The sequence below is a fragment of the Paralichthys olivaceus genome, chromosome 16, assembly GCF_024713975.1.
Source record: "Paralichthys olivaceus isolate ysfri-2021 chromosome 16, ASM2471397v2, whole genome shotgun sequence".
Classification (NCBI taxonomy): domain Eukaryota; kingdom Metazoa; phylum Chordata; class Actinopteri; order Pleuronectiformes; family Paralichthyidae; genus Paralichthys; species Paralichthys olivaceus.
The window spans coordinates 5,332,738-5,355,415 of NC_091108.1; the positions used below are offsets into that span (position 1 = coordinate 5,332,738).

At 42.0% G+C, this 22,678-nt stretch overlaps 4 protein-coding genes across 11 annotated transcripts; 1 reads left to right on the forward strand and 3 right to left on the reverse strand.

Moving 5' to 3' along the window:
- Window positions 1-217: 217 nt before the first annotated feature.
- On the forward strand, window positions 218-7,970 carry dcaf8 (DDB1 and CUL4 associated factor 8). Of its 4 annotated transcripts, none has more exons than XM_020109323.2 (13): window positions 218-465; window positions 853-914; window positions 1,042-1,137; window positions 1,688-2,334; window positions 2,700-2,840; window positions 2,943-3,037; window positions 3,391-3,501; window positions 3,648-3,778; window positions 4,046-4,153; window positions 4,324-4,454; window positions 4,569-4,688; window positions 4,854-4,970; window positions 5,826-7,970. In XM_020109323.2, the coding sequence occupies exons 2-13, from the start codon at window positions 890-892 to the stop codon at window positions 5,931-5,933; spliced, it is 1,830 nt and encodes a 609-aa protein (XP_019964882.1). In that variant the 5' UTR covers window positions 218-465; window positions 853-889; the 3' UTR covers window positions 5,934-7,970. The 4 variants fall into 4 exon arrangements, with proteins under 4 accessions (XP_019964882.1, XP_019964859.1, XP_019964868.1 ...); XM_020109300.2 differs by having other exon boundaries at window positions 226-465; window positions 853-926; window positions 1,039-1,137; XM_020109309.2 differs by having other exon boundaries at window positions 226-465; window positions 853-926.
- A 264-nt stretch (window positions 7,971-8,234) lies between these two features.
- On the reverse strand, window positions 8,235-15,581 carry ndc1 (NDC1 transmembrane nucleoporin). Of its 2 annotated transcripts, XM_020113517.2 has the most exons (18): window positions 15,409-15,581; window positions 14,210-14,330; window positions 14,025-14,126; window positions 13,496-13,670; window positions 13,280-13,406; window positions 12,998-13,106; window positions 12,818-12,869; window positions 12,563-12,695; window positions 12,328-12,420; window positions 12,145-12,226; window positions 11,824-11,985; window positions 11,354-11,614; window positions 11,108-11,223; window positions 10,505-10,555; window positions 9,673-9,736; window positions 9,489-9,589; window positions 9,058-9,218; window positions 8,235-8,974 (listed from the first exon to the last, which is right to left on the reverse strand). In XM_020113517.2, exons 1-18 carry the CDS (start codon window positions 15,445-15,447, stop codon window positions 8,911-8,913), a joined length of 2,013 nt encoding a protein of 670 aa, XP_019969076.1. In that variant the 5' UTR covers window positions 15,448-15,581; the 3' UTR covers window positions 8,235-8,910. The 2 variants fall into 2 exon arrangements, with proteins under 2 accessions (XP_019969076.1, XP_069367942.1); XM_069511841.1 differs by lacking the exon at window positions 10,505-10,555.
- A 194-nt stretch (window positions 15,582-15,775) lies between these two features.
- LOC109638993 (centromere-associated protein E) lies at window positions 15,776-16,794 on the reverse strand. Its single transcript, XM_020102233.2, has one exon. The coding sequence runs from the start codon at window positions 16,661-16,663 to the stop codon at window positions 15,905-15,907; it is 759 nt and encodes a 252-aa protein (XP_019957792.1). The 5' UTR covers window positions 16,664-16,794; the 3' UTR covers window positions 15,776-15,904.
- A 1,113-nt stretch (window positions 16,795-17,907) lies between these two features.
- yipf1 (Yip1 domain family, member 1) lies at window positions 17,908-22,460 on the reverse strand. 4 transcript variants are annotated; one of them, XM_020111815.2, is made up of 10 exons: window positions 22,349-22,460; window positions 21,942-22,046; window positions 21,393-21,553; window positions 21,209-21,289; window positions 21,009-21,096; window positions 20,808-20,924; window positions 20,558-20,724; window positions 19,853-20,035; window positions 19,108-19,214; window positions 17,908-18,514 (listed from the first exon to the last, which is right to left on the reverse strand). In XM_020111815.2, exons 2-9 carry the CDS (start codon window positions 21,973-21,975, stop codon window positions 19,128-19,130), a joined length of 918 nt encoding a protein of 305 aa, XP_019967374.2. In that variant the 5' UTR covers window positions 21,976-22,046; window positions 22,349-22,460; the 3' UTR covers window positions 17,908-18,514; window positions 19,108-19,127. The 4 variants fall into 4 exon arrangements, with proteins under 4 accessions (XP_019967374.2, XP_019967366.2, XP_019967357.2 ...); XM_020111807.2 differs by having other exon boundaries at window positions 21,942-22,052; window positions 22,349-22,446; XM_020111798.2 differs by having other exon boundaries at window positions 21,942-22,055; window positions 22,349-22,446.
- Between the last annotated feature and the right edge of the window lie 218 nt (window positions 22,461-22,678).

Sequence of the window (22,678 nt, forward strand, 5' to 3'; positions counted from 1 at the left end):
CCATTCTAGGGTAAAGAAAACAACCATTTGTACAATTTAGATTAAACACATAAGTGAAAACGTCACTAGGATCATTCTATATTTAATTTCTGCAAATAAATCCCTCTCACTAAATGTGACACACTGAACCTTTCACTGCAGCAGCAGTAAGAGGCTACTTGTTGGTGTTAGCATCGTTAGCATGTAGCCTCTGTCAACTTCCGGTGGAAAGAAAAGCGACGCGACACCGGAAGTGGAAGCGCGAATAAAGAAAGTGAAGCGTCAAAACATAAACAGAGAGCGGTGGAGCTTGTGCGGCCTCAACGCCGAAACCTTCGGGCCTCATGTCGTGTGTTCACCGCGACGCCAACCCCAGCAGAGGGCCCTAGCCGAGCCGCCGGGCGGTGAGCTGGAGACGCAACATCTGCAGGAGAGACTTAAGGACGAATAACTCACAAGTGCGCCTCGTCGGGCCTTCGAGTGGAGGTAACGTTAGCCGCGCTAGTTAGCCGCGCTAGCTTCCCCGCGAGCAGCTGTTCGGTTGTCAAGCGGAACTGACAGCGGGCGATATGTGTTAGCCTCGGCGATGCCAGTTAGCATTAGCCCCCGTTGATCGTGGAGGCGCCTGGGTGATAAACCTCAAAGCACATCGGGGATTTTTAAAACGGGCCCGTGAGCAAGCTAGCAAGTTTGTCAACGTCGTTGAGTGCAGCTAGGAACTTTAGCCTGGACGCTAGTGTGCTAACCTCAGCACACTGTTGTTGTTGTTGTTGTTGTTGTTGACAGCGGGTGCAAAGCAGTGATCTCAAATTACTCACGTGTTTTATCTGAGCAACTTAAGGAGCGTGTTGTGTTTGTGTGTGACACTCAAAGGTGCTGCCTCGGGTCGACGCAGGACCAAGGGGACAGAATGGCCGAGGCTGACGGCAAATCCAGTGCGTTGAACGGTAAAGGATCAGCGCTGCTCCCCCGGGAGGAAAACTGCGCTGTGTCTTTGTGTTGGTGTGTTTGCTTTTCCTCGCGTAATGTTGAACTCAGCTCGTTGTGTTTCGCTCGCAGCAGGTTCCTCTGATGAAAAGGAGCCCGGAGAAGATCAACACAAGGAGGGAGATGCCTCTGGAAGCAATGAAGGACAAGCACAGTCTTCTTCTCAAGATGGTAACGTCCACTCCTGAAGGCTCCTGCTGCCCTATAGTAGATCATTTGATTGATTATGTTTATAAGTGCATAGAAGGCATATTTATTTACATCTAGGATCCTCATTCAGGTGAACTTCGTTTATTCAAGGGATATTCACCATCTAGTCCTAAACATTTAACTGTGCAATACTCATCTTCTATGTGTATAATTCCAGTAACTTATATCTTACATGTGCAATCCTTCTAACCCTGGAAATATACTGTTTACATTGTGTAAATTTATCATTTGTGTTTTTATATTGCATATGTCCCTGTTTTACCTTTTTATTGTTCGTTTTTATCTCTACTATCCTTTTTGCTGCTGTGACATAGCATGGCTCATTTCCTCATAGTAGGACTCGTAATGGATTATCTTATCTTAGCTTGTCTTATCCTATTCCTAACATTGTTGGAGTAATATTGGTGCACTTAAAGGTAGAATTTTTGCAGGACATTTTGTTGAATCTCCCAATGAGACAGTGTTGTCCTGACCTCATTCTCTTTGGCTCTGGTTTTCCCTATTTCGGTAGCTCCCAAAGAAACAGGTGAGGTGTCTGGAGACAAGCCGATGCCCGGTGTGGAAGGAGAGACAGGCACAAATGGCGAGGAGGAAGAGGAAGACACAGACAGCATGGATGGCAGTGGCCTCTACTCCCTGACTGAGGATGGTGAAAGAGAGAGTGAGGGAGGCAGACAAGAGAGGGCAAAGGACAAAGATGGCCGTAAAAGGGCAGCAAGAAAGAGGAATAGACCCGGCGGTGGCACCAACCATTCCTCCAGCTCGGACGAGGATGACGACGAGGATGAAGATGAAGAAGAACAGAAAGATGATGACGACGACGATGATGATGAGGCCATGGAAGCATGGTTGGGAGCAGAGCTCTGTGAACTTCGTGGGCCTATATGGCGTTCTGTGCCCTCACTGCGCTCCAGGGAGATCGGCAGGGACTCGCACCAGTTTGTGAGGCGTGTGTGTGCAGCCCGAGGCCTCGTGCAGAGGCTGGAGCTCCAGGGCCGCCTGGAGAAGCACACGGGCTGCGTCAACACATTGCACTTCAACCCCTCAGGCACTCGCCTGGCATCAGGCAGCGATGATCTGCGAGTTGTGATCTGGAACTGGGCCATCCGCCACGCTGAGCTGGAGTTTGACAGTGGGCACAAGAGCAACGTCTTTCAGGTCAGGGAAATCAACAAATTCATCTTGCAATCAATTAGTCAGTCAAATCTCGCTTGACAAACATTTCAGTTCAGCATTTTCTTCGATAAATTGTGTAAATCATTTATGGATTATCAAACCTGGACACTTGCTGAATTTTCTGGTAATAAAGTAATGAATTAATGAACTAAAAGCTCTAGAGAGCAGAAATGAAGACTACAATGCAGGGGTAGATTATTTCCACAGAGGAGGGTTAAATGTGAATTAAACAACAAGGGTTATTAATTATCTCATATTGTCAGCACTACATGATGAGACACAGATTGTGATGACTGAGTGACTTAACAAAGTGTATCGTGGTCTTCTCCCTGCCTTAATGTACACAGGCGAAGTTCCTGCCTCACAGCGGAGACTCCACGTTGGCCATGTGTGCTCGAGACGGTCAGATCAGAGTGGCGGAGCTCTCTGCCACGCAGCGCTGCAAGAACACCAAACGAGTGGCACAGCACAAAGGGGCAGCACACAAGGTGAGTCTTAGTGCTGCATGTGTGAATTAAATTGTTTATACATATACTCTGTTGGCCTGTTAATGAAGTACATTCTCAGACTCATGTGTATTTTAATTTCAGCTGGCCCTCGAGCCCGATTCGCCCTGCTCGTTTCTGTCTGCTGGAGAGGACGCTGTGGTGTTTGGAATTGACCTGCGTCTAGACCGACCTGCCAAGTGAGTGATGCCAATATTAAAGTTTACCAAGTTAAAAGTTCGTAGACCCCAAAGAGTGAAAATGTACATAGTGTTTAGTAGGTGGACAAAATGGCATAATTAAGTTACAATTGAGCAACTCTGAGGCAAAAAACAATTTAGTTTAGCTTTGAATTATTAATGTTGACAATTCTGAGTTTTAATAAAACTTACTTTGTGGTGTTGTTAATATTCTGTCTTTTAGTCAGTGAACATGCCCCTCTGAACATCTTCCTCTTTGTCAGGTTTCCTCTATTTTCTAAACTATGTCGTCTTGATTTCTGAGATTTCGTTCTTTCGCTATCGCTCATACCTACTTTCATTTTGTTTGGCAGTAAACTGGCAGTTGTAAAGGAGGGTGATAAAAAAGTTGGGCTGTACACCATCTACGTCAACCCAGCAAAGACACAACAGTTTGCTGTGGGCGGGAGAGATCAGTACGTCAGGTAGGAACCAGCGTCTCGTTTTAATGCTACTCATTTGAATTATTATACAAATGGGTTGCAATTAATAGAACTTTTTTAATATTGTTATTTACTGTCTTTAATACTTGACTCTTTTTTTCACTTCCTCATCTTCTCGCTCTCTGTAGGATCTATGACCAGAGGAAGATTAATGAGAACGATAACAATGGCGTACTGAAAAAGTTTTGCCCTTCACATTTGGTTTCCAGTGAGTCCAAAACCAACATAACCTGCCTTGTGTACAGTCATGATGGCACAGGTAAATCACCTGCACAATGAAAACATTATTCAGTTATGAGCATATCTTATCTTGTTTATTTAAATTAACAAGGCCTGTACTCGATGCCTGCTAGAACGACCTATCAAGATAAAACAGTTCAACCTGCTCTTGGAAAAACAAAAGGAACAAAGATCTCAGCTACATAAATATGTCTGAATGTTGTTTTTTTTTAAATCAGAATCCAACCTGCTTTTATGACATTAGAATAAATGAATGAAACAACTGTTTATCCTTGTCTGTGTCTAGAGCTCCTGGCCAGTTACAACGATGAGGACATCTACCTGTTTGACTCCAACCACAGCGACGGGGCCGACTATCGCAGGAGATACAAGGGACACCGCAACAACGCCACAGGTGTTCATTACATTTAGTTTCAGCCTCACAGTGATAAATCTGACACATTAGTTATCAGCCACGCGAGTAAAAATCAAATTTATCTGATGTAGTAGAATTTCACAAACATTTGTCTGTTGGACGTTATTCTTCTTGCATGACCCTCTCTCATCATCACTTGTTCACAACAGTGAAGGGGGTAAACTTCTACGGGCCGTGCAGCGAGTTTGTGGTCAGTGGCAGCGACTGCGGACACATCTACCTGTGGGACAAGAACTCTGCACGGATCGTCCAGTTCATGGAGGGAGACCGAGGGGGAGTGGTCAGTCAAAAATAATATTGGAATACATATTTGTTGGAGTCAAATATAATTTTGGCAAAAGCTTCATCTTCACAGACAACCCTCGGTCCTTCTCTCTCCCCTCAACAAACACAGGTGAACTGTTTGGAGCCTCATCCCCATTTGCCTGGCATGGCTACCAGTGGGTTGGACCACGACATCAAACTGTGGGCCCCCACTGCCGAAAGTCCCACCGGACTCAAGGGTCTAAAGGAGGTATCTTCTTCTCTTCTCTTCAGTGTTGTCTTTGATATCAGACAGATACTTATTCCAGTTTGAGTGACTTAATTGTAACATGTTTACATATAATCGTTAATATCTAATACAGAGTCTTGTTTATGACATTGAAACACCTCTAATCAAGGATTCGTTGTGTTTTAGGTGATGAAAAAAAACAAGCGGGAGCGCGATGAAGACAGCGTGCGCCACGGCGACCAGTACGACACCCAGCTGCTGTGGTTCCTAATGAGACACATGAGGAACAGACGGCCCACGAGGGTGAGCTCTCAAATACTGCAGCAAAATCTGGAAACATGAATTATGTCTTGGGTTGTGGAGATGAAATGTCCAAGGCAGGGTCTATCAAAGGGATCCCATTAGTTGCATTATGGGAGATATAGTGTTTTTGAGCTTTCGAAGATTTTACAGCTTTATTTCTGACCTGTGCCATCATGATTTATTTAGTTTTTCTTTTTGCCTGTCCCCTAACTTAAATAAATCCATAACTGAATAACAAAAATATTGATCTTGACTGAATCACTCTCCAATTTAAGACAAAATCTCTGAAACTGGAAACTGAGTGGCTGCACAGATACACAGTCAGATTACGTTTTGTTTGTGGAACTTAGATGATGAAAATATATAACATGCAGCCCCTTGTTGTTGTTAAACCCTGCAGACATCAGATTTATTTGATTCTGGATTATTCAAGAACAGATTCGTCTCCTCAAATTTTGTTTAGGTACAAAATGAGATCCATCTGTTTCAAATGACCATAACTGTCCACCTACGTCTGTGTCCTGTACATTATCATGGTTGTTAAGCAGTACATCCACTAGAGGGCAGCACCAAGTGGAGAGTCTATGACAACAACAAGCATGTAGACATGAAGGAGATATAGATAAATAGTCATCATATAGATTCCTGTAGTTTGTTTCCAATTTGTAAGATCTCCACTCAAAAAGTTCCACCATTGTCCTTGTCCATAAGCTTGAGAAGACAAAATGAACGTGTGCACAGACAAAGGGAACACAGAGGACGGACAAACGGCTTCGCCTGTTTCCTCATCTAATGTTGACCATGAATGAGCTCTAACATTTGTGATATTCACTCTTCCTCTTTGCCGTGATCTAGGCTCGTCGTGAGGGGGCAGACCCAGACTCAGACGAGTCCTGGAGCTCTCCAGATTCCTCTGATGAAGAGGAGGGAGGTCCAGACCATGTCCAGTGCATGTCCTCCTGAGCCACACACACACACACACACACACACACACACACACACACACACACACACACACACACACACACACACACACACACACACACACACACACACACACACACACACACACACACACACACACACACACACACACACACACACACACACTTTATTGCCCTTGAATTGATGCACATAGGCAAGCACTATTGACACACTGGCACACTCAAACACTGACGAGCCACAGAGCCACAGACTTTGGGTGTTTTTGTTTTACACACTCTCACACAGACAAACACATACATTTACCTAAATATGCTGTCGAAGCAGTGACAGATGTTGACGCCTGGTTTCCCAGCAGTTCAGAGTGTGCACACGGCGACCTCGGTCTGCATACACACTTCCTGAATCCTCGTCTTTGAGAATTGTAACGAAGAGCTTTAGTGATTGCTCACGTCCCTATAAACCACTCGGAAGCCCCGGCTCGTCCATACATCATCAATATGCTCCTCTCAGCCCCAGAACTTTGTACCGTGCGTGTTTGGCAGCGAGCACCTCCAACGTCACGCACCTGCTAGTAAGCCACACATCACCAGCACACAATCCCTCCTCTCTTAGTGTTTTTCTTTGCTTTCAGTGTTGATGAAGAGGGATTCTGCATGGAGGAAGAGTGTAGACTCGCACCCTCCAACCATCCCCGAAATGTGACTTCCTTTAAAGTTTGAACTTTGAGAGAGGGAACCCCCCCCCCCCCCAGTGGCCCTCACTGCAGCACCCTTGGCTCGTACTGATTTCTGGCCGGGAGCTTGAGCAATTAATTGCATTTGTCCCACGTTTGCTCCCAGAGGACGACTTAATCACCCTACATGCTGCATCACCCTACACACCGCCCTCAGCTGCCCTTTCCCTTCCTCACTCCATTGCCCCTTGTTGCCCCCCCCCCCCCCTCCTCTCACTACTGACTGCACTTTGAATCAGGGATGCTTTAGTTTGAGACGTTGACAAAACATGCACTGAGGGTTTAATTTCTTTGGAGAGGTGCGAGGGCTGTTGTCTGTACCTCATTTGAAAATTCACAGTGTAGTTTATTTTATTTTCGAGGGGGTATTTTGCACTTCTGCATTTGTTGATTGAGGAAGAGGTTTCCTTTTTGCTTCCACCAGCCTTGCCTCCTCATCCTTCCTTCTTCACCCCCACTCACTCTCCATCCCGACACCCGTGTTTGACAGGAAATTCAACTCTCTCACCGAGCGTGACAGCGGCGTTCAGCATGTGGAAATCAAGGACTGGGTTTGGGCCGACCTGGATCAATCGCAATTGAAAAGCTGCTTACGAGTGAAAATTCACTCTTTAAAATCCGGCTGCGGTGGGAAACGTCTCCGATCAATTGCAGAGTGATATTTTTTCAGTGGAAACTTCAATCTGTGGCGTTATTACCGTCGGCTCAGAGAGGGGGACAGGGGTCGGCAGGGTCGATATGCTTGCCAGTCATTTGTTGTGTGAGAGCGATAAAGTCCAGCTTTTCTCATTTTCTATGAGAACTCTAGTTAGTTGAATTTATATGTACATATATAAATATATATTAAAACTGTAAAAAAAAAAAAAATACTTTAGCAAATGCTGTTTGACTTCAAAGAAGAAAACAAAAGTTGAAACATTTGATTGGTATTGATGCAGAGGTTTATATTCTTTATGAGGACAAAGTACTTTTAAATTCCAGAGAAAACAAAAAGACTTGAGGCACCGTGTTTTCCCTTAACGAATCCTCGTCTGTTGATGAACAGTCATTGTCATTTCTAGTATTGAAGTTTTGATTCTCTTTCTCCCCCCCCCCCCCCCAAAAAAACAGTATTTTCCTTTCTATATCTTGATCCATCATTTGAGACAATTCCATCCAGAATTTTCCCACAGGCTATTTTCGATTTTTGGCATCTTGTATACATAATGAGGCTTTTGATGGACATTTTTTTCCACCACTGCCTAATGTTGCATTCTACCAGTTCAGTTGGAAATATGTACGATTCGTGCAATAAACAAAAAGACAGTGCTCTTGATGTCCCAGTCGTCTCGTGGTCTCGTTCTTTGTATTTCACTGCACTTGTTTACGAGAGTTCCTGTTCTATTATCAATTTTCAAATGTTTGCAGGGTTTGAAGTCAAACTAATGGATATTAACTGTTTTTTTAAGGATTGATTAAAAGTTAAAAAATCTCATTGGAGCACAGTCCCCTTTAAATCAATCAGGCCGCACACCCAATTGGACACTCATAGATTTCAGTCAGTAACATGGAGACATAGTTAATAATAATATTTTCAACACATGATCTTCTTATGAAGTTTTTATTCAACAAGTCTCTGAGTGAAAACTCAAACTCGTGTTGGTAGTGACCCACAACTGTAACCAGTCACAACCAAACACACAATAACTGACTCAAAACCGACAAACACGAAAATTGAATTGTGGTGCATTTCCTAGATTCACAACCTGGACTGATGAACACAATTCACCTGGATGAAGTCTAGAACAAAACCAGATCAGACAAAACACAAGTGTGACACCTGTGAACGGAAGAGATCTCATTCATCTCGTTCCATACAAAATGTTAAAGGAAATCACAAGGATATAATTTAAGCAGATGTCATTAAAGTATGAAACCATAAAGCGGAATAAACAGCCATTTACAACTCATCCCGATCAACCAAACATAACAGTGATATTATTTTGCGGTACAAATGAAACATCTTTTGTGATGAGCTGCGGATCCGTGCTGTCGGCTGGTTTCAATAATCCCAAACACAAGAGGTGAGTCTTTCACACTCTGGAATCCTCGTGTATGAAGAAGACGTGAGCTAGCGTATCGAATACAATCCTCCTGGACATAGTGCATAAATATTAAAAGAGGCACTATCATGGGCTTTCGCTTGTTATCTCATGTAAACCAATGTGTTCACATCACACTGATAAGAATCCAAAGGCACAGAAGCCACAAGTGTCAGGTGTGTTATTCTTTGTACTCCAGAAACTGCTGCAGTCTTTTCCGGTGCTCAGCCGACATCTGAACAGCTCTGAGGATTTAACACATAAATGAGAAATGAATACACGTCATTTATTCCATTGGAGAAAGTCTAATTTTCAAAACGGGCCTTACTTTAAGTGATCTCCAAACGTGGTTGTTATCCTGTAGATGGCCGTCTTGAGTGTGGCCCTGAGAGCGAAGCGCAGTGTTTTGTAATTGGAGTCTCCCATGCTGCTGGTCGACCTGAGGGGTTTACTGGAGGCGTGAGGAAGCTTGAAGTGACGATCTACAGCCTGGAGGGGAGGAGGACGGTTGTCAGTGTGGAAACAATTCAGCAAGTAAAAACCCATTTGTTTCCCCTACATCTACGCTGCAGTAACACAGCTGTGTTGTTTGTGCATCCTGAACATGTTGCCTCAGCGTCAGGAGCCATTTTTATTGCTTGCTTGCTTGTATGCAGTACACTGAATTGGTCAGTAGGGGGGTCACCATTTTGCTTTGCGTTATTTGTCACATAGGCACATTATTTAAATTACATGTGGGAGCATGGGAAACCAATTCACCTCTTGCAGGACCAGCATACAGCTGAGAATGCTGGGTAACGTGGTCTGTACAACCCCAAACTGGTCTTCTGAGAAGGAGGCTTGAACAAGGTAAGACAGTCCTGGAGGAGGATATAAGGACGCAATGAGTGTGTCTGAAAGCTGCGTCCACATCAGGTGACAGCAGTAAAGAAGCTCGTCCTACCTTCTAAAGCCCAGATGTGAGCCTGGCTGTCAGCAAAGAGAGCCTGGCTGGAGGCCTCTGGAAGCTGCAAGACACAGGGTTAGTGAGCAAGAGGTTTTTTACTGCTGATTGTAGATTCAGACTCTGGAAGTTACTGGTTACCTCAGCCAAGGTGGTTATGTTTTCACCCCCCGTCAGTTTGATTACACAAAACCTACTGCACGAATGTCCGTGAAATTTAGTGGAAGGATGTGTTATTGGTCAGGGAGGAGCCCCTTAAATAAAAGGGCTGATCGCTGAATTTGTCTCACTCTTTTACATTGGGCCAACATTTTTATGAGTGTATAAATGTTGATGCAGATCCAAATAAAAATCTAGATCAAGTGGATTTAACTGTGGCTTCACAGGGAGGCTGCTGGGCCTTGGCGGAGGTATTTGCTCTACTGAGTGCTGTGCTAGTTGTACAAGATTTAGTGAGACTACACTACAACACACATGCATGATTAAAGGAACATACAGAAACCTCATGAAGAAAACAGACACACCCACTAGTTTCTACATAAAGGAAAACATGCAATCACAAAAATAAGATTTCTCAACATTTAAGGAAAAACACATAACACCACTTTTATATTACGTTCAAAGTAATTAGTAAGGCTTGTTGTTACAGCTTGATGTGTGAAAGAGAGCTACATTAGTAGTGCCTGAGACAATTAGGCCTAACCAGGAATTAAATGGGTGAAATCTGCCGGGTGGAAGAGTTAAAATCAGATAAACGAAAAAGCAAAACAAGAACTACTCTGCAAGAAGCTCCTCCTACAAGAGAAAGCATGCACATGCAACTCATCCTTACCTTGTTAAACAAATACATAATCAGCACCCGCTTTGCCAAGAAATTTTTAACCTGAATGGGACAATTAAGCGAAGAGTTGTTTTGGTATCAGAAGAAGCCGACACAAGGAGCACAAATCATGGATTTTCACACGAAATAGTGATCGTTGAGTCACAGCCCTGTCTCGTCTCTGAAGCTGCAGACTGTAAATAAAGATGGACGACATGACAGCTCCCCAACAGTAAAGCCAAATCCTATGGATCGCCTCCTGATGGCTGGCTGCAGTATAGGTCATAAACTTTTATTTAAAAATAAAATCCAAGTACACATCAAATACATAAAAGTATTTCAGCTTTTTTTTTTTTTTTTTTTTTTACACAAGAGGAGACACGTCGTCCGTCTTTATTAACAGTCTATCACACTGCCTGTCCACCACTGGGACAAAAGGGGATTAGTGTGGTTCACATATGAACAAGGAAAAGAATATATGGGTCAAATGGAGGTCTGTCTTTTGACTCTCTCAGGGTTGATAAATGTTAAGTGTGAAAAGCTGTATGTCAGAAGCAAATGCTGGACACACAAACAATTACATCATAAAACTGATCTGAAACACGACTGAAGTACCTGTTCTCTTCTGTTCTGGAGGAACTGAGTCAGTAGACTTGGTTTAGAGGTTTCCTGCTGGAGACTGGGGACTGAGGCCGGGGATGGTGGTGGGGGGCTGCCATTGACCTGTGAATCTAAACCGACAAAGAGGATTAAGCCACACGTGAGAACGAAAAGCTTGAATCAGACAGCCGTCAACCATCCATCCTCTACTAAACTGATGCAATGATGTTCTGTGCGGTCTGACCATGAGGCTTCTCTCACCTGTGGAGGTGGACCAGAGTTTTGGCCCCCTCCTCATGATGTGTGGGCTTTGCACCGTTCCGTGCCACGGCGAGCATTGTTCTACTGGAGCCGTGAGGCGGCGCAGGGCCGGAGAGGCGAAGGGGCTGTCCAGGTCAGGAGTGAAAGGTGCCGTCAGAGGACTCTGCTGGCCTCCAACAATGGAGCGGGCAAAGACTGAAGCTGGGGTTTTCATCAGCAGATTGGGCCTTGGGGACATGAATTCCTCTGTACCTGAGGTTACTGGTATGAGAAATAAATGACAAAGATCATTTAGATTAAATTTTCAAACATATTTTAGGTTTAAAAAATCCTTAAGATAATACATGGTCTATGACTATTTCCTAATTTGCATTCAAGACAAACGCCATTACAATAAATGTACTGGTGCTGTACTACAACGTAAAATACAAATACTATATCAGGCTCATTAAAAATCAACCGGCACTCACCTGATGTCTCAGATGAAGTCTTCCTCTCACTACCAGTCGACAGTGACTTGGCCCTGCCATTGGTTGCCACATTGTCGTGATAGGCAACAAGCCTCTGTGTCAGATCAGCCAGCAGTGACAGACACTCCCGACTGATGGCGTTCCAGTTGTGAGGATGGCCACCTGAGAAAGACGATTGAAAATACATAGTGGATACAGTTAGCTTCTGTTGCAGGCTACTTCTAAATACAATCTGAATCTCTGAAGTGTGTCAGAAAATATTTTTCACAGGGAAAAAGAAGCAGTATAGACTAGGACGTCTTCGTAGATGATATAACAGACCTGGCTGACTCAGACTGAAGACCTCACAGCGCCGTGATGGGGAGTGTTGAGACAGCAGAGCCAAATCCTGCAGAGCTAGGAACTAAAGTTGGGGATGGACAAGCGATAAAACACACATTAAGTAATCAGTAAATACAGCACAAAGAGTAAACCTGAGAGAATCTGTGTGTGTGTTTTACCCACCTTCAATATTATTGGCTGATTGTCTGTCACAACTTTGGGTAGACACTGGTGGGCATCTTCCGTAAAAGAAGACTGCACTGGAAAACTGTACACCTGTAGATAAGAAACCTTTCTAATAACTTTTGGCTTCTCAAGACTCTTTTTTTTACTGATTAGACATTTACCAATAACATACACACAACATGCACACAACACTTGTGTTTATCAGTTTAGTGGATGTATAAAAGAAACATACCTCAGTGACAAAGATCCTAAAGAGCAGCAGTGTGATGTACCATGTAAAGAGGAGGAAGGTGGCACTGAGCCACAGTTGGTAGAGCAGGGAGAGGTCCAACAGGCCTGCTATGCTGTCAAGAGGGTGGGTGGAGCTGGAGGAGGAGGTTGCACACAAACACACCCATGTAATTCTTTACATCAGTCTGGAGAATGTTTTTGTGGTATCATATATGTATATATATCTAAATCTATTTTTCAAATTTAAATGACTGACCTGTTCAAATGAAGATTCAGTGTTTTGCAGATCCATACTCTTGGAATGTATCCTGTTATTATTCAATTAAAATATTTTATTCCCTTTATCTGTAACTTTATGAAAGCTTGAACTCATTGAGCAGTTTGATGCAGGACGAAGTAGCTTTGTGTTACTGCTTTGAAAACAGACGTCACTCACCCAAAAAGAAATACACAACAATGAAGTTCCTGACAGAGTAAAGTGCTTGAGTGGCGCTGCATTTCACCACCAGAGGCAGCGATCCCTTGAAGTGAAGGTATTTGTATTGCTGAGGAAATAACAAAAGGTGAACATGAACAACAACAACAACAACAACAACAGTGGAACTCTAAGACACTGATTTGTGTTTGGGTTGATTATTATAAAATAATAATATAATGTTACTACATTCAAACTGTCACTTTGCATCTTACCGTTTCAATAAAGGAAGATATCCCTCACCTGAACAGTGTGGAAGGAGACATAGTTCATGTTGTGGATCACACCCAATAGACTGTGAGAGAGTCCAGCAAAGGCTCCAGCCAGCAGAAGGATGAGGTGATACTCATTCAGACACATCTGAGGGGAACTGTCAGTGTTGAACACAAAATGAGGCAGTTAGAACTTAGCTCAGGTACGTTAAACTCAACGTTATCGTTTTATATGGTGGCCGCCTACCCTTCACTCTGCGTGCATGGGTAACCAAGCATCTCATATCTGCCACCGATGGTGACAGCACAAGACCAGCCCACAACTATTCCCATGATGCAGTGGGCCAGGGAGTTTACAATCTGACGAGGGTGAAGCAGTTGTCCCAGCAGGGCCATTTTTGAGCATGCGATGGTTGGGATGACTGAAGAGAAACAAAAAAAGGACTATTAAGTTCAATAGAAAAAAAATATGTAAACAAACTTCAACTTCTTGTAAAGAAACTGTATCAGAGTAATGCACATTATTGTGACGAGGAACCGAACTTGGTTGGAATTCTCAGCAAAGAAATTCAGATTTATAGATATAGTTGATTGATTTGTCTTTATTGGAAAATCTAAATAAATACAGTATTTCTAGAAGATCGTGGGGATACCTTAACTAACTGTAGTTGTGTATAACATGACTATTTAAAAAAAAAAAAAGTAAATTGTAAAAGAACATTTATAATATCCTCAAGGAAACTCCGACATCTGATGTCTGTTTTCACGCCACTCACCTGTATAATACTCCAGGTTCAAGAAGCCCACCATGAGGATCACTCCACACAGCAGGAGGAAGGAGAAGATGGCACTTGCACTCATGAGTAGGGAGAAGCATTCTGCAGGTAAAGAGAGAAGCTTCACACACAGTTTCACACACCAGCTCTTGGTCAGATCTTGTTAAATGAACGTGCCGACAGACCTGATATCGTTTGGATGGGATGGAGGAGACTGAACCTGCTGAGGATTACAAAAACCGCTGTGGTGGGTGGCAACAGCAGGACAGCCCAAGCAATACTGGCCGCAGCTCTCCAGCAAATCACCTTGACAGAGTAGACGGTTAATATCATGCATAACAAAGCATACAAGCATAAGAATCATCTTAACAGAACCTGTGCTGACTGCTGATTGTGGTAAAATTAAGCTAATAAGTTAGTTAAAAAGTGTTTAGTTTAAAACCTGTTACTACTTTGAAATAAAATAAAATATTTAGCGTTTCTTTATTAATCAACTATTCTTCACAAACCTAAAGCAAAACAAATACATGATGTTGCCCTATTGTAAGGTTGTATGTATCATATACACGTGTTAAAAGTACTTTTATCTGGTCTATGTATATTTAGATTATTTTGACATGTATGTGAGTCGTTGGAGCTGTTTCTCAGTGTAACTGCATTTTGTAAAACCACACAACAATTCATTATTTTTAACGTGTTACTGTCTTTCATTCTACATTCTTAAAACCCAAGTAAACTAACAGACACAACTAGGTTGAGTTCATTTATTATTCCGATGTGTGAAAATATAGATTTTTTACATAAGTGTCATGTTAAAACTGATCATCAGAAAGTGAATATTGAAAGTTGCCATTTTAAATACATTTAAACTGGTGATAGGTAAAACAGGTAGAACAATGCAGTCATCAAGAGTCATAAATTACAAACAACAATTCTATAATAAACCTGCAAATCATCCGAGTCTAACATCCAAACCAGGACAATTAGACAAACACGTAAATTCATCAGATACAACTGTTTTCTTTGGCTACGGATGTGATTATTCAGTCACAAAAGATCTCAGACATCAACATGACCAGGGAAACAAAGATTAAGTGTTCGTGTGCAAGTTGTGATTGTTTGATGAAGCAACACAAACTGAGCAGTGCAGCTTTAACAGGCTGGGAAACAACTTTTCACACAATAAAACCTCACTTATGCATAAAGTGGTTTATTAAAAAATACAAAAAACACACATTACTGAGCTGTTTCCGTTCAAACTAACCTGTTAGCCTGTTAGCTACGCTAGCATAAACACACAGGCTACTTTAGCTAGCACAAGCGAGACGTTTTCTTCTCCCCCACTTCTCAGAGAGGAAATGTTTCCCGGAGACACGGCACTCACCTTCCGGATGAACCAGCAGCTCTGCTCCGTAGAAAACATGTCTCTGGGACTGATAAATGAGCCGAGCGGCGGATTTGACTGAGTCCGGTTCTCCTGCTGTCAAACTGCGGCTCCGCTCCGTTTCTCATATCGCGCCACATGCACTCAAAAGACCTGCGAAGGACCCACGTTCATAGCTGCCCTTCTTACCGCCTGTTGCCAGCTTCACACACATACATGAATTTACTGAAAATCTGCTCAACAACAACGATGATAATAATAATAATAATAGCAATGATAATATAGTAGATTCAAACTGTTTGGCCCATGCAAGCAATAGCTGAAGTGAATTTAAAAACAACTCATACAACAATGTCACAAGATCGATTTTAACATGATGAACCAGGAGCCGTCAAACATGTTTTCATTGTCTTTGTTGTCCTGTCCGATAATTCTTTATTAATCTATTTGCTTAAATCTCTAAAAAGCAGAGTGTTAGTGTTCTGTGTGAGGCGGATCAGTTCTGAATCCCTTTCTTTTCATCGTACACGAAAGCTTTCTTGTCGTGATGATAGCCGTTCCCATAAGTCGGAAAAGGGTGCTTATCCAAAAGAGTCATTTTGTCGTTGTCCCGAGAGAACGGCTTGGTCTCGAAAGCGTTGACCGGGAGCTTCTGGGATGAGCTGACGGACATGTCGGTTTGCATTGCTTTGTGGATCAATGGTTTCTGCCCGGGCTTGTGCGTGATCGCAGGCAGGGCCAGCTGCTCCCTCTGCACCTTCTTGTCTTCCCACAACTTCAGCAGGCGCCGCTGATTGTTCGTCATGTCCTTGAGGTTCTGCTGCAGTGACTGGACTTGGTCTTCCAGCAGAGTTTTGGAGGTGACCGTATTTGCCAGCTCTGATGTCAAATCGTCGATGGTCAGGCTCAGCTTCCCGGCCTTCTCCACCAAGGAACTGCACTCGTGCTCCTTCTCGTGCAAGTCATTGATTATGTCCTTCGTGGTCTTGCCATTGAACTTGGGGCTGCACTCAAGTCCAATTTCAGTTCGAAGAGCCTTGACTTGTTTCCTCAGCTCCTTGTTGTCCATGGTCAAGGTTTTCAGTTTCTGTTTCACAGCCTCAGTAGAACGCATCCTTGACTCGTACTGTCGCAGCTTCTCTCTGAGAACGCTCTCCCTGTGCATGGCGTCATCTCTTTCCTTGCTGCATTTCTCCAAAAGCTTTAAAGTCTCAAATTTGGACACTTTTTCACCTTTCCCATTTGAGGAGGCCATCCTACAGAAAAGTTTCCAAATCACAATTTAAAAAAAATTAAAATGGCATCTTTATTCTTAAAAGCAGTTCAAATAGTCCTGGAGAATTGGACGAATAAATCCACAAGCACGAGCCGCTGCCTGCATCTCTGGGACTGACGCAGGTGACATTCCTCTTAGAGGGTTATCTGTTTGACAGTCCGCTCCAGTGTAACTCAAAGCTGGGGCTAGAATGACCATTAATTAGGGCGCCACCATCCTTTGACACCGTTTCAAGTGACACAATTTCGTTTTGTGTTTTTTTAAATTAAACTAAAAAACGTGCCCTTGTTAATCAATGGAAATATTAACCGTTTTAAACATAGCTCTATTGCCTGTAAGGAGCTGACCACACAGAGTTTACCTGTAGAAACAGGCTTTGCATGCATAAGTAACATTTTCCACTGCCGGTGATCTGCGACACATTAGATTCAATCAATTCACTCGACCACGCGACAGTTAAGATGGATGAGTTGCAAGGAAAAAACAGCAGCAGCAGCCAAATGTCTACTTTTTAAGTGAGACGTTCTCTTTGACATTTTAAAGTTAAAGCTATTAGTTACAATCTCTCCCTTAAATATTTAAAATGTCCAACTGTTGAAATGTACTGGCAGCCTTTAATGCTGCAGGAGCTGGGCAGAAAAGAGTCATGTTGCCGACACGGGGAGGGAAGGGTGAGGTGATTTAAAACGTGACTTCAGGTTCACTGGAAAAAAATAGCAAATAAAGTCTTCTCTGATATTTTAAGCATTAATATGATGCAAATATCCACAGTCCCTACACATTCTTACAAGGATGTAAACTCATCGTATTACAGAAGGTAAATTCATTACTAGGGAACTAAATGACAAAACACTAAAGTGATAGTCAACATCATTTACTGTTTGCGAAATTCTTTGAAATTCTGTTCGTTTCCGGGTTCTTTCAAGCTAAAACAGTAAAACAGCTTCCAAATGCCAGAAAGCACAAGGATAATTTGTAAAATGTACAGATTAATACACTACATCTTATTCCCTGTTTTCAGTCCTTATGCTGAACTAGTTATTGGTGAGGAAGACAATAAAATTCTTATTTACAATGACATGAAAGTGGCATCAATATTCCTAAAAAGCATATAACAAGAAAGTAATAATTATATTTCCTAAACTGTAAATAATCAGTTAATATAGATTAATATAGATTAATTAATGATGGAAACTTGAAAAACTGACAAATTCATCCAGAACTGAGTCCCAAAAAGATCATGTTTTATTTGATTACCATCGGAATACACATTCAATCACATACATTTCATCACAAACAGTCTGTCACACTTAAAACAAACAAACAAGTTAATTACAAAAATAGTTACACATGTAAATTACTTGGATATTTAGGATTGGTCTTTGGCATTAGTTTAGGGCACTTATGTTTATGTCAGTTAGAGAATAATACAATAACTTCGTACATAATAAGTCCAACCCTTGGAAGTTATAACCAACACCTATAATAGTTGTTCATAGAGAAAGTACACATACACACTAACTTAATCTCATTGTAGAAAAGTGCAGTAACATTACTGCAAATGCCTAAATATTTCAACTACATACTAAAAGAGATCCCGTGTTGTGTAACATTATAGCCCATTTATCTTTCAAGACAATTAGAACCCATCCCATGAGAAATAACATACTTGTAGCAGTGTTCATTTTCAGAGGCCACGCAGTTCAACCGAGTATACACACAGGGTTTTAAGGTCTTGAGCCAGAACGTTCCAGTGCAGGTGAAATCCAGACGACCCATGACTTCATCACCTCAGCAACCCGATTCTCACTAATAAGGCAACACGAGAACCTACAATTTAAAAAAAAAAAAAAGAATAACACATGCTATGGCAAGGAGAAATCATGTACAGGAAGTCCGGTGTCAGATGTTCAAAACAAGCAGCTTAAAATAACACGAGCCAACGTTTCTAAATTAGGCCAACAACGACGAGCTGCTGATGTAGGTGGTAAATATTCCTGACACATTAAAGTTGCCATGAGAGAGCACAAGGTTGAGAGTTATTATTCAATTCAATTTTATTATATTTTATTAAAGCACCAAATCATAATGAACATTTTACATAAAAGGTCAAGACCTTAAAATTTATAGGGAAACCCAACAGTTCCCTCAAAAAACTCCCTCATTAAAAGGAAGAAACCTCAGAACCAGACTCAATGTGAGCGGCCATCTGCCTCGACCGGTTGGGGTGAGCGGAGAAAAATGGGGAGGAGAGGACAGATGGGTGAAAAAGAGGGGAGAGAAGGGAGAGAGATAGAAGGGAGAGAGGGAGAGAAAGACAGTTTTCAGCATTGACGCACTGAATTCTGACCTACATGTATTGTGTTCTGTGTTTGGTACAACAGACTCATGGCTTTAAAAGATTCAATGTCAGTATTATTTACCTTGACAAGATCGAAGGCATTCATGTCAAAGACGATGTCTTGACAACCTCTGTTACATCAGGAATGTCAACAAGTAGCGCTGGTTCTGGTCGGCTGAAGAAATAAGCCTGGAAAAAAAACAAAAAAATAAAGGAGAATTAAGAGAAACATCTCATCAATCAAAAGCTCAAGCTGGAGTGTCTGAGAATAACTGTGCAGCAAATGTTCAGTGTTTGACCAGAAGAACGCTGCATTTCTGTTTTTCATTCATCCTGGTAAGACACAGCTTACTCTGGAGACTAATTACATGAACGTGACCAGACATATGACACCGCTGCAGCCCTGACCTTAAGAAGTGCACTCAAACCCCGCTGTCAGGCCCGTTAGCAAATGCAGTCACAGTTTCCGATGAATAGAGTCAGCCTCGTGTGAGTTTACTTGACACTCTCAGGTCATTTCCCAGAAGCACACAGGGAGAGACGCACCAAATTGCTAGTCTGTGAGTGACATAGACGAGCTGGATCAAAGCTTGGCCACGCTACTGAGATCACTAAGGACAAAAGGGAGTCGGTCAATCATTGTTATCTACACCGGGAGGAGCAGACACAGGCAGTCCATGTGCACTCAGTGAATTAGTGCAGATGTGGTTTGCTCAACCAAGGTAATGTATCTTATTTCCCCCAACAGATACATGTTCCATATCTCTCCAATTTGTAATTAATCCACATGGAAAAGTTCTGTAGAATATGAGCTGTGGCAAATTCACCTTACAACCAACGGCAAGCAGGACGTTGAACAACACAACGGTGGACATGATGGCTACGATAACTTTGGGGTGGTCCTCCCTGACGGCAGGCCAGAGCGTCATCACCAGCACTGAGCCAGAGAGGCAGAGAGCCACCACAATGGTGCACCACCTCAGCCATTCAAACGGGAGAATCCATAAAACCTGATTGAGGAAACAAAAGTGAATTATATACCGTGTACGTGACACATTTAAAAACAAATACTTCAAGCTCGTCTTCTTTAACTGTAAAGATATTTAATGTGGAGCAGCAACATTTACATATAGAATATTTTGTATTCTATTATTCAATAAAAGTTCATATGGTAAGTTGATACATTCCCATATTGTCCAATGCCAAGGGACATCTAATGGCAGAGAGTGAATATAATATTCAGAATGATATTTTCATTAGTGTATAAATCACCTGAAACTAACAATTGTTATTTTAATGGAATCTAGACAAGAAACAGGTCTTCTTCAATTGAGTCCACCAAGTTGCTCAGGTTTGCTCACAGATCAGACGAGCTTTCAAAATGTCAAATATTCAACTTTTATGAAGCTAAAGGTTCCAAAAACACAATGAGATCATTTTAGCCCATCCTGACACAAATGGAGAATATGAGAAATGATTCTGAATGTTATCAGTGTTTCCTCCTGTTACTTTGAGATGAAAAAATGTCTTACCACTGCAGGTATGTAAATTGAAAGTGAATATCCGTACACACAGATGATCTCCATGAAAGAGTATGACACCAAGTTCATGACCTTGTTGTTTCTCCATAGCAGGAAACCCCAGAGGGCAAGAGGCACCAACCAGGCATAGGTGAAGATCGCTGTTGCAGCAATGGTCACTGGAAAACACACAATATTTAAAAGTATAAGAATTTAGAATAGAACCTCTTACTTTCAAGCTCAGCAAGTGAGCCTTGAATACCTTTTCGAAACTCCGGGGTGTATTTGTAGTTAGGTTTGCCTAAGTGCATCAGAAAGTTGGATATATTTCCACTGATGGCAATGGCAAACACAAGGGTAGTGCAAATCCAGAACGGTCCTGAAAGCACAAATATAAATCATTAGATCTTCAGTTTGCACGATCATTTGGACAACCTCTAATCACAGCATGAAGAGTGCTGACCATAAAGATCAGGATTTCTCTGAAGGTGGACCTCAACAAAATTCTTTCCAGGCCATGGCAGCACTGACCCGATGATTCTTTCCTTCACCTGAAAGAAAAGTTATTAACTAAGTGGATTGATGAACTGCATTTGTTCTGATGCACACAGTAATGTTATCATAGTGGTTAAAAGTCTTTAGAATAAGTTGTGATTTCATTACATGATGGGTCTCGATGTCAAAGAATCTCTGGTAGTACTCAAACGTCCAGAAAGGGGCACTTTTCTGCTGCCCAGAGAGAAGCTTCCACAGAAAAACAGAAAAAATGAGACAAAAAGTTTGCATTTTATGCAACAAGACTTCATTATTTAAAGCTCCGCAAATCTTCTGTAAGTCTTATGCAGACCTCTGTCTGGTCATCATAGGAAAGAGTGTCCTCATCATCAGCACCACTGGGATTGAAACCAGCAGCTCTTCTCTGCTTCTTAGGTTTGACGTCATCTTCTTCGATGCTAATGGTGGTCGCATCTCTGTTGGCTTCTAACAGAGTACCAGCTTCTTCAAATTCTAGATTCATGACATGGAAAAAAATGGAAATTATTAATCGTGTATGTTGATGGTTTCACTGTTGCTGTCGCACCACAGTACAACACAGGGAGATCAGTGCGTTTATAGAAGCTATAGAAGCACATAGGAAGCATTTCAATTCAGCTAAACACCACAGAAGACACACATTTACTGTGATTTGTTTGCCTGGAGATCTCAGGCGGGCACACTCAGTATCGTCTCATATAGGTGTTTTAAACAATTTCATATTATTCAATATTGTTATAATTTGTGAATCTAGGATCTTTTGTTTTTGTGAGGCACTCTGTAGTTTTGTCTTTAAAAGGTGCTACATAAATAAAATCATTATTATTATTACTTTACACCAAAGACTGTGGAGGACACTCACCCTGGAACAGAAATGGATCGTTTGCTTTCGCCATTACACGGATTCCCCCTCACACTGCAGAGGGTCGTCTCTCAGGAAAGGTGTTAAGTTTGGCAACAACTGGATCTGAAAAAACTGTGGAGGAAAAGAAACAGGGAGCTTTTAAGGTTGTTGTTTTTTTTTTTAGCTTCCAGGCTAAATCATCCCTTCACCGTCATATGGATGAAACTGCTGAAATCAAAGAGGGAAACACACAAGTTATGTGTTAGCTAGTTAGCTAGTTAGCTAGCAAGTCCTCAATTGACAGCTAAACAACCACTCGCCATTGATCGCAACACCAGGAGCAGAAAAAACAACACGAGCCTCGGCTGTATGTATAAATCCAGATGTTAGTTTGGATTAGTTCCTTTAAACGAAGCCTGTTTTACCTGATGATCGTCTAAACTCGTGAAATCATTGCACTTCTCTCTGCTCCAGGAAATTCGTATTCGTGTCATGTAAACAAGGCTTCTTCCTGTTACTGAACCTTTTCAAAATAAGAGTTCGACCCCTCGTTTAAATTAAATGTTTATTATTAACTGTGCTCTATGTTGTATATAATGTAACAAAACATTTATGTAATAATAAACACGATATAAATACATAAAATAAGGCTACACATCTATTTATAAACTCATACACCTACCTACCCAAAATCTAAACTTATATTAAATATAATTTAAAATAAATCCTCTTGTTCCTACAAACCCCAAATCAAA

What these genes read in the sequence shown, in the direction of transcription:
- dcaf8 (XM_020109300.2), top strand. Translation starts at nt 890, where the DNA reads ATGGCCGAGGCTGACGGCAAATCCAGTGCGTTGAACG. An exon ending in ACAGTCTTCTTCTCAAGATG is followed by an intron (nt 1,138 to 1,687) that starts GTAACGTCCACT and finishes CTATTTCGGTAG; the next exon opens with CTCCCAAAGAAACAGGTGAG. An exon ending in CGTCTAGACCGACCTGCCAA is followed by an intron (nt 3,038 to 3,390) that starts GTGAGTGATGCC and finishes TTTGTTTGGCAG; the next exon opens with TAAACTGGCAGTTGTAAAGG.
- ndc1 (XM_020113517.2), bottom strand. Translation starts at nt 15,447, where the DNA reads ATGTTTTCTACGGAGCAGAGCTGCTGGTTCATCCGGAAG. An exon ending in CTTCAGTCTGAGTCAGCCAG is followed by an intron (nt 11,986 to 12,144) that starts GTCTGTTATATC and finishes CGTCTTTCTCAG; the next exon opens with GTGGCCATCCTCACAACTGG. An exon ending in ACGTTTGGAGATCACTTAAA is followed by an intron (nt 8,975 to 9,057) that starts GTAAGGCCCGTT and finishes TTAAATCCTCAG; the next exon opens with AGCTGTTCAGATGTCGGCTG.
- LOC109638993 (XM_020102233.2), bottom strand. Translation starts at nt 16,663, where the DNA reads ATGGCCTCCTCAAATGGGAAAGGTGAAAAAGTGTCCAAATTTGAGACT.
- yipf1 (XM_020111815.2), bottom strand. Translation starts at nt 21,975, where the DNA reads ATGGCGAAAGCAAACGATCCATTTCTGTTCCAGG. An exon ending in GAGAAATCCTGATCTTTATG is followed by an intron (nt 20,925 to 21,008) that starts GTCAGCACTCTT and finishes TTGTGCTTTCAG; the next exon opens with GACCGTTCTGGATTTGCACT. An exon ending in TGCTTGCCGTTGGTTGTAAG is followed by an intron (nt 19,215 to 19,852) that starts GTGAATTTGCCA and finishes TTTTTTTTCCAG; the next exon opens with GCTTATTTCTTCAGCCGACC.